Source organism: Asterias rubens, chromosome 15, assembly GCF_902459465.1.
Source record: "Asterias rubens chromosome 15, eAstRub1.3, whole genome shotgun sequence".
Lineage (NCBI taxonomy): Eukaryota > Metazoa > Echinodermata > Asteroidea > Forcipulatida > Asteriidae > Asterias > Asterias rubens.
Genome location: NC_047076.1, coordinates 12,229,522 through 12,238,979, shown reverse-complemented (window position 1 = coordinate 12,238,979; position 9,458 = coordinate 12,229,522). Strand labels below are relative to the sequence as shown.

At 40.8% G+C, this 9,458-nt stretch overlaps 1 protein-coding gene across 1 annotated transcript in view; it reads left to right on the top strand.

Moving 5' to 3' along the window:
* Positions 1-245: 245 nt before the first annotated feature.
* Positions 246-9,458, top strand: part of LOC117300278 — a 30,417-nt gene continuing 21,204 nt past the window's right edge. The window contains exons 1-10 of the mRNA XM_033784011.1: positions 246-325; positions 1,662-1,782; positions 2,637-3,045; positions 4,487-4,628; positions 5,038-5,157; positions 5,271-5,396; positions 5,707-5,814; positions 6,880-7,038; positions 7,654-7,785; positions 8,467-8,601. Coding sequence (XP_033639902.1) covers positions 1,700-1,782; positions 2,637-3,045; positions 4,487-4,628; positions 5,038-5,157; positions 5,271-5,396; positions 5,707-5,814; positions 6,880-7,038; positions 7,654-7,785; positions 8,467-8,601 — 1,414 coding nt within the window. The 5' untranslated portion in view covers positions 246-325; positions 1,662-1,699. The remainder of the gene's footprint in view (positions 326-1,661; positions 1,783-2,636; positions 3,046-4,486; positions 4,629-5,037; positions 5,158-5,270; positions 5,397-5,706; positions 5,815-6,879; positions 7,039-7,653; positions 7,786-8,466; positions 8,602-9,458) is intronic.

Sequence of the window (9,458 nt, the reverse complement as noted above, 5' to 3'; positions counted from 1 at the left end):
GACACAATTGCATTACGCAGCAGCGTCCGGGCGGACATGATTGCATATGCAAAACCGTCCGGCGAACATTATTACATATGTAATAATTTCCTCCGGGTAGTATTGCACAGAGGACATTATTGCACGCGACATCGGTCTTTAAGGCGCTGGAGGTGAACCGAGAGGGACTTGTATGCTAGTCTATATCTGTGAAGGCTTTTGACACGCCCGCCCTCTACTGTTGGTGTTGTTTTTACAATGTGTCAGTCAATGGCGCGGCAGACAAAGTTTTGACGGCCCTGCTTTTTGATATTTTTTGGTTTTTGATGCGGAATCAGTCAGTTAGGTAAGTTCAATCTACACTGCCGGAAAAACTTACTTTAGAGTTAAAGGTGAAACCGTCACAAATTGTTATAAAGACGTTGAATAACTCTCTTAAACGGTCAAGAACCCAAACTGTCCAAAAACTGGACAACAAATTCCAAATGAAAAGGGTGAACTGCATGCATGCTGCTTTACTTCTTGGGCAGCAGGTTCTGCCTTTCTTGGCACTCTGTTCTCTGGAGTGGAAGCATACTTGCAGTAGCCCTTCTTCTCAGGAAAGAAACAAATTCAGGGGAAAGTTTCCGTGTGGCGCCACCACTTTTTCATTTGAAATGAAATAATTTAATATAGTATCTTAATTACCTCAATGAGATATCACAATGTAAAAATGAGTGAAAAGTGGTGGCGCCATACGGAATTCAGTTTAATTTGAGCTAATTTAGGACAGAGAAATTGGTGGTGAGGTGCGGAAAATTTGCCATTCCTCCCCCCCCCCCAAAAAAAAATATAAAATAAAATAATAATAATAATAATAATTATATATAATATAGGGGCCTAATAATAATATATATAATAATGAAGTTGATTGAATAACAACTTGTACAAACAACAACAATAAATATTTTGTGGCCCAACATTGCAACAACAAAAATATACAAATACATTTTTTTGACTTGTCTCTGCTCTTACTTAGGCCGTGTCCGAATTGGCGACTTTGGCTACAGCTACGGCTAGGGCGCGGGCGTCTGCTATTCTTCAACACTGACAGACGTGCTGATCTAGCCAAACCTGTAGTAGCCAAAGTCGCCAATTCGGACACGGCCTTAGTCTTACTGAGTCTCAAATTGAATCTGAATTAAATTTTCAAAATCTGACAAAGCAATCTGTTTTTAATATGGAGGAAGAGAATTCCTCCATAATTAATAAATCACACAACTTAGTTAGTACCAAATTAAAGAAAACACAATAGACGATGTGACCTATGTTTACATTCAAACCGCCCTCTGTTGACAAAACACTATATACGTCATGTTTCGCCGGGCACTGAGTTGCGTAGTCATAGTAAGATTGCATACACTTTCTAGCTGGCTGCCAAAACACAAAGGTTTTGCCCGGCGGTATGCGTGCGAATCATGTTATGGTTTTCGTGTGACGTCAGAGGTCACATCGTCTATAAAATCACCAAACTTTCAGTTTTAGACGCGGCACTCCATATCTTATGAATTTGTATTTGTTTATTAATATGATAACACAAAAAAAAGTGAAGACTACCAATACCGTACACAGTTTACATACAATACATTCAAGGCTAGTTTTTACCTTTGTTTTTATAATTGTGTTTTTGTTGGATTAAACAGACCAAGATGGAGTTTCCAATAGATCATCAAGGGGCGGGATGCCATTGGCCCTTAACCATGTACCCAGGTCAGTTTGGCTGGATAGCGACAGCAGCTCCACCAACAATAGGCCTTATGACAGGTATGTACACCCCCCCCATGCTTTCCAAACTCATACAAACTACCCACATACGGGTTATGACTGAATAATTTGACCATTATTCATTGTTGATCTGTATGTACATTATGATTGTATGAATGGAAATAAAACAACCAAACAAACAAACAAACAAACAAGTGGGGCGCAGGCCTGGTACTCCACGGAGGCAACCAATGGTTATGAAGGAATTTGCCTCTGTGCCCCCTGGTGTGGCTTTCACAAAGAGGTAGAGACTTGTCTTATCTCTAGTTAGGACGAGTTACTAGTAGTCCTAATTTAGGACTAGCCGTTCGTTTTTAATATCTCATAGGACTAGTCCTAAGTTAGGACTAGTTCTAACTCTTTGTGAAATCGACCCCTCTGCCGGTGGTTGCCTCGGTGCCCATTAAATGCTCCTGAAGGGTGTCCTTCACCAAGGAGAAAGTGCATTGGTGCCCTTGCAAAAACGAAGCATACGGTCCTGGCGACAGTCATTAAATAGTAATGCCTCACCTTATCTTTTTTTTCTTTTTTGAATGGTCTGATAAATATTATTAAAATGCTTTGGAGAATTTATAAAAGTTTTACCCACATAAAATCAGTTTAGTTGTGGCAGATAATTTTGTTCTCTTTTTGATTTTGGTCTTCTGAAAAATTTTCTGGTCCGGCAACAGTTGTTAACTACCTGTACAAGCCCTGCAGTCGTGTGGATTTCCCCCCCAAAATTTGACCCTGAAAGGGTCACCCTGACAGGGTCAAATAACTAAGGTTGTTTAACAGGTAATAATGTGTAAAACAAGCACAGTATTTTCCCATCTTCTCCAGTTTACAAGTAACCTACAATATATTTTTTAAAGATACGAGTTATGGGACAGAGAGCCAAAGTATTACAACGGCCAAGAGAGGCCACAGCATCGACCCAGACAATACGAAGACCACCGGCCGCGTCGACATAGGGACGAAACAGATCCTAGAGGGTACCCAGCTGTCATATCAGCCCCCCACCACCACGCCCGGGACAGCCGCACTTGGCCGACAGACGACGACGCCAACCGAAAGAATCCAAAAGATGAGAGCGTGTATAACACAGTTAAGACATTCGCAACAGATGTCTCATCAGCTCATGGCTTCCCGAATATATTCAAAGCCACATCTGTGATCGGGCGTTTGTTGTGGACGCTTATCTTCATGGCTGCTTGTTCCATCTTCGTATGGCAGGTCAGCATTCTGATCGACAGATTCAACCAGTATCCGGTGTCAGTTGAGGTGAGTTATAGGAGGGTATTATAATTACTTCAGGCTGAATTTGAAACTGATATAAATTTTTTGATTTTAGTCGGACGTGATATGACAGGCTTGGGCTGATTTCATCGCAAACCAAATTGTTAGTAATAACAAAGTGATTTGTATTGTGACATCACACTTGATTAGTAATTACGATTGATTTGCAGTTATGATCAATTGTGACCTTTTGTGAAATTGGCCCCTGGAATTTGAGGGGGCAGGGCCACTTTTATTTAGAAAAAAGCACTTCCATTAAGAAGTCTTGAAGTCTATGGGAACTTTTGAAAGGGGGCCAAGACCAGGAGCAACAGGGGCCTATGTGTTATTCCAGGGCTAAGAAACAAAAAGAAGCTAAGCACAGCAGTATTATGCTTACCATACCAGCCAAAATGCCACATAATTGCACCATTTTTTACCGGTACCCTGCACATATTTTTTGCTTAGCAAAAAGCTGTTACACAATAGTTTTGCTTGAGTCAGCTCTATGAAATTGGGCCCTGGTATCTAACAGATTTTAAAGACACTAGATGCTATTGGTAATTGTCAAAGACCAGTCTGCTCACTTGGTATGTTTCAACATTATATGCATAAAATAAAAACCTGTGAAAATTTGAGCTTGATTGGTCGTCGGAGATGCGAGATAACTATGAAAAAGAAAACACCCTTGTCACACGAAGTGCTGTGCTTTCAGATGCTTGATTTCGAGACCTCAAATTCTAACCTTGAGGTCTCGAAATCAAATTTGTGGGAAATTACTTCTTTCTCGAAAACTACGTCACTTCAAAGGGAGCTGTTTCTCACATAGTTTTATACCATCAACCTCTCCCCATTACCTATACCAAGTGAGGTTTTATGCTAATAATTATTTTGAGTAATTACCAATAGTGTCCACTGCCTTTAATTTCATTTGATTTGTTTATTCTATTCATGAAACCAAGGACTCTCAGAAAAGTGATTTTAAGAACCAGCAATTCAATTCAATTCATCAACATTTATTTCCACCAAGGATCATCACTTTAGAAAAAAACAAAACAATTGAACCCAGAGAAGTAAAGATAAAGAAGGAGGGTTCAGTTTTGGGAGAAAACCCCCAGAGAAATCGGGCATAGCCCCTACAGTCTGTTAGGGGACTCGGTCCTCAATTCAGAGTAAGCTTAATTCAGAGCCTTGGTGAATTTGTTGAATTTTCAAGATTTTTGACTGCAGCTAAAGCCTGGTTCATACTTCCAACGAATGCGAATGCGATGCGAACTTGACATAAATTTGACATCACAACTCTGTTTTCGCTGCGATATTCACAAGAGAGTTGAGCACAACTCAACTGCTGCGAACTATTCGTTGTGAATTTGTGAATTCCACATTCTCATTCGCAGGAAGTATGAATCGTGCTTAACTCATCTGCTTATATCTGAATTGCTTTAAGGTTGAGATAGTCACAAGGTCAGAGTTGAAGTTCCCAGCTGTCACACTTTGCAATAGCAATAAGATCCGCCGTTCTGCACTTGCCTTGTCTAGATACAAAGAAGCACTCATCATAGACACAGGACAAACACTGCCTTACTATGGTAAGTCAAAAAGGGTTACACATTTTGAAATCTTCATCAGGCTAGTTACTTTTCAGCTGACCAGCTGATTTCCTTTTTTTCTTTCCAAAAAAGTGCCCTAAAAAAATGAAAACACTGTACACTCAAGTGTGATCGGCCTATTCCTCTTTTTCGCAATTGGGTCTGAGTCTTGAGTAATGAGGCTTGAAGCGTTTTTCTTTTTTAGTTTTGAGGTGTGAGTCTTGAGTCGGAAGTCTTTAGTTATGAGACGGAGGTCGCGATTCTTGAGTCATGAATCTCCAATAATAAGTTATGAGTCTTGTGGTTTATTACTCGTGTGTCAATGCTGTCGTTGTTTGAGCCAAATATGTAATTAAAAACTTAAGTGCCTATTTACTGACAAAATTTATATTTTGCCACATTTCTAAAGCACCGTGCTTTGAGGGGGACTTCAGCTGTTCATTAAACTCGCTGTGTCTAAAGCCGTTCTTAGTCTGTGATGGAATCAACCATTGCGGAGATTTCAGCGATGAAGATTCCTGTGTATATGGTGAGTAATTTCCTCGTACGTCAAGAAACTGTCATCTTAAAGAGATAAAATTGAATATTTGTGGCCAAACTTGAAATTCTTTAATGAATCTTTCCTCGATCTATTTTACACAGAAAACTGCGATGACGTGACTGAGTTCAAATGTAATAAAGGCAGCTCCGCTGGAGTCTGTATTAGCAAGAGCCTCAAATGCAACCGCAAAAACGACTGCTACGATCAAGATGACGAAACCGGTTGCCGTAAGTACATCAAGCCCAACCAATCAATTAAAAGGCCTGTCTTAAGCTTGGTGTGTTGTGGCTGAATGGATAAGAGCACCTGACTCGAATCGTATCGCGTGATGTGGCACAACTGTTTCAGCAGTCGCTCTCGACCAATAGGAATGAAGAAACTGTCTGATAAAAACAGGTGCAAGCTTGCGTGTCACGCCCATGTTTCAACACTTTTTACTGGTCATAAACAAAGGTGTAATCATGTATGCCTTTTTGGACAGATACTGTCACGTTGCAAGACTCAGATTAATATTATTGTCTGTCCTTTTTCACACAGAATGCAAGGCATCTGAGTTCCAATGCACCAAAGGAGGATGTATTCCCAAATCACAGCGTTGTAATAAGAGACTGGACTGCGTTGACGATAGCGATGAGACGGACTGCAGTAAGTTGTTTTGTCCCATCATTTTAAAGACGTAGTGTGTTGTAGCGGAGTGTACCTGACTCCAGTTTTGGGTTCAAGTGTGGGTTCGAGTCACGGTCATGGTACATATGTTCTTAAGCAAGACCCTTACTCATTATTGCTAGTGCCCTTCATATGGGGCGTAAAGCTGTAGGTCCTGACACTCGTGTCATTAAAGCCATTGGACACTTCCGGTAAACATTATTGTCCGAAGGCCCACACTTCGTGTATCACAACTGACATACAAAATAACAAACCTGTGAAAGTTTAGGCTAAATCGGTCATCGGAGTCAGGAGAAAATAACGGGGAAAACCCACCCTTGTTTCCGCGCTTTTCGCCGTGTCATGACATGTGTTTAAAATAAATCTGTAATTCTCGACAACGAGAATTGATAATTGTTTTAATGTTTTCTCGAAGAGTAAAGCATTTCGTGGAATAATATTTCATGAGAAGTCTTTCACCATTACGTTCTGTAAACCCTGTAAGTTATTTGTAAATCTGTGAACTTATATTTTTTTTTCTGTTCCGAAAGTGTATAATGGCTTTAAGCAAGACCCTTACTCATTATTGCTAATGCATCTTTGGATGGAACAGAAATAACATGAAACAGAAAATCTTGTTTTTTTGTGCTAAGAAAAACTATCAAATCCAGACATAACTTTTACCTTGACCTCTTTATGTGAATGGAAGTAGTTTAAAATCTGGCGTTTTTTTGTCGCTGCTTGGGGCATTTGGTTACAAGCCGCTTGTGGCCATTATGGTCTCTAAAGGGTTGAAGCATCCTTTCTCTGTGGTTAAAGGCAGGGTGTGGGGTTAATAATGCAGGATTTGATACTTTTTTTAGTATGTACATGATGTTTCTGCCCATTTTTTGTTGTAAAAGAGTAGAAAATAAAACACCTTTGGACATCAACTCAAGATTTTTGGGGCTAGAAGTCAAACACAGATTAAAGGTAATAAGAATTCTTGAAACATTGATGAATGTTGAAAATAATAATTTGCAATTATCTGGTGAGGAAATTTATTTTTCAAATTGTTTCATGCAGATCCAGACGACAGCTGTACGGGCATGTTTAAATGCAACACCAACAACGCCATCGACGCTATGTGTATACCTTTATCCTATGTGTGCGACAAAGACAACGACTGCCCTAACAGCGACGATGAAACTCCGGAAGCTTGTGCGGCAAATACGCCTGCACCAAGTAAGCCCCCCCCCCCTCCTTATTTCATTTAATTTATTCTTGTTGTGAAGCCATGGACGCTCAGATAAGCGAACTTATCGCTGTAATAGCCAATAAACCACTGGAGCGAAAAAAGTGGAATATGCTTGCTCTAATTTGCCCCTTTGGGGGGGGGGGGGGGCATGGATGACTTGTGCGTTAAGCGCTCACCTCTCACCAAGGTGACCCTGGTTCGATTACCGGCCAGGGCCATTATGTGAGTTGAGTTGTGCGTTGGTTCTCTGCTGTGCCACAAGGGTTTCCCAGACCATCCTGTTTTCCTCCCATGGGGAAAACCAACACTTTCCATCTCTGGCTGTGCTCCGTGGTCATAAATGGGTTGATGTGGCTGGCAGCCAATGGCGCCCTGGCATGCCTGCTTCTCAAACACGTTTTAGCCGCTTCCTTCCCAATTCAGCTCTTTTTAGCTGTGAGTAAGGATGATTAGCCTCCCAATTTATAATTATTATTCCCTGGAGGGTTAATTGGTCCCATTGTTCGCAAATGCACAAGACTTGCAAAGCTTATTCGGGATTCCATTTTGTTTTCATGCTTTTAAGATTTGATTTACAAATGTAACTCTCTTCATGTTTAAAGCGTTGCCTCCAGCGTGTGTTGACGATGACTTTGACTGTGGTGATGGAAGTTGTATCCCTAATTCTTGGCTGTGTGATAGTTACGGGGACTGCCCGAATAACAGTGATGAAGAGGCCACATTGTGTGGAAGAGGTAAGAACCAATTTCTCCCAATTTTAAAAATAAACAAATATTAAGAAGAGAAAAACAAACAAACAAATTCGCTGACAATTTTTCGTAATTTCCTTTTAAGGGGATGTGTGGTCATGATCAAACAAGCTTTTGGAACCATTTAATGGTTTTAATCCTATACAATTATAGATAATAATATAGACAATAAAACCTGTGACATTTTCATTTCAAAAAATGTTAGCATTTTTTTAGATATGGGGATAGAAACTTACATCTTTTTTCCATAATCACATTACATCAGAGTAAAATGGTTCTCAAACTGCTTTCGACTATCGGAAGCTGCAGCCGTACTAACCAAAAGTTAGTACAGTCAGTAGTGGGGATATCTGGACTCTGAAGATGTGACCTGCACATGTAAGACAGAGTCACAAACTATGTATAACCTCCTTAGATGGCCCCTACTAAAGCAAGAATGCAGAACTGAAGACCTTGCAGAGAACAATGATATTGCTAGGAGCTGTGTTCAGTTCTGGCTGAAACACAATATCTAGTGTGTGGACACGATAAGATGACGAGGTACAGTCATTTTGTATTGCAATTAATTTTAGGAGTGATTACCAAACGTATACCTTCCCTGTATTGTTTGATCCCAGTTTCTGATCTTGTGGATTATCGCGACCCTCATTTTCAATTCAATTCTAGATGATACACAGTTTGGGAAGACGAGATGTGAGGATGGGGAGTGGCTTTGTGGCAACGGTTGGGAGTGCATCTTGGAGGAAGAACTCTGCGACCTATCATTCACTTGTGCAGAAGGAGATGATGAACAAAACTGCAGTAAGCATTGACGAAATAGTCAAACTGTAGGTTGTAATAATACATAGTTCTTATATCGCGCTTTGTCTTCAAGTACGCGCTAATCCTCCAATCAGATTCGCAGAATGGAGTGGTGATAAAAACCTATATTGCATGGCTAATATCACTACCTGCGTCTTGTGTGTTCTATGGTCACGCGGCAAGTTTGCTTGAAGATAAATACGTTATCACACACGCGCACGTGGAAATACGGAAAATATAGCGCGTCTGTGTCACGCAGAAGCACCATATTTTTCCGTATTCCACTCGCGCTTGTGTGATAACTTTTATTACAGGCATGCAACTTTTCCTCGGATCAGCTGATTTCCTCGTTTTTTAATCTCATCAGTCTTACAATTAAAATACTACACAAAATCATTGTAATTTTGAAATTTCCTTTTTTTTTGGGGGGGGGGGGGTGAAGAGTTGCTACCTGGCTTTATCATACATCATCATGGGTGTCTCTCAAAGCACTCAGTTTTCCTGCAGTGTTATCCCTGGCTACATGGCAACTAAGGGTTGTATGACTTCTGACTGGCACCCCTTTTAAAACAAAGAGATGACACGGACATGGCCAACCTAAGGCCAGATTAGATAGCTCAGTTGTTAGAGCGCCAGCATGTAAACCAGAGGTCGTTGATTCAAATCAAAATTCCTTACACGATGGACACCTTTGGTAGACCAGGGCCCAATTTCATGGCTCTGCTTGCCGCCGAATTCTGCGCTTACGGTCACGATTCCCCGCTTACTTTCTGCGCTAGCCTTGTAAGCGTAGAATGCCTAGTAACGTGGAGTACGCACGGGCAGACGCCAAAACTCACCGCTAACCTGTGAAATAG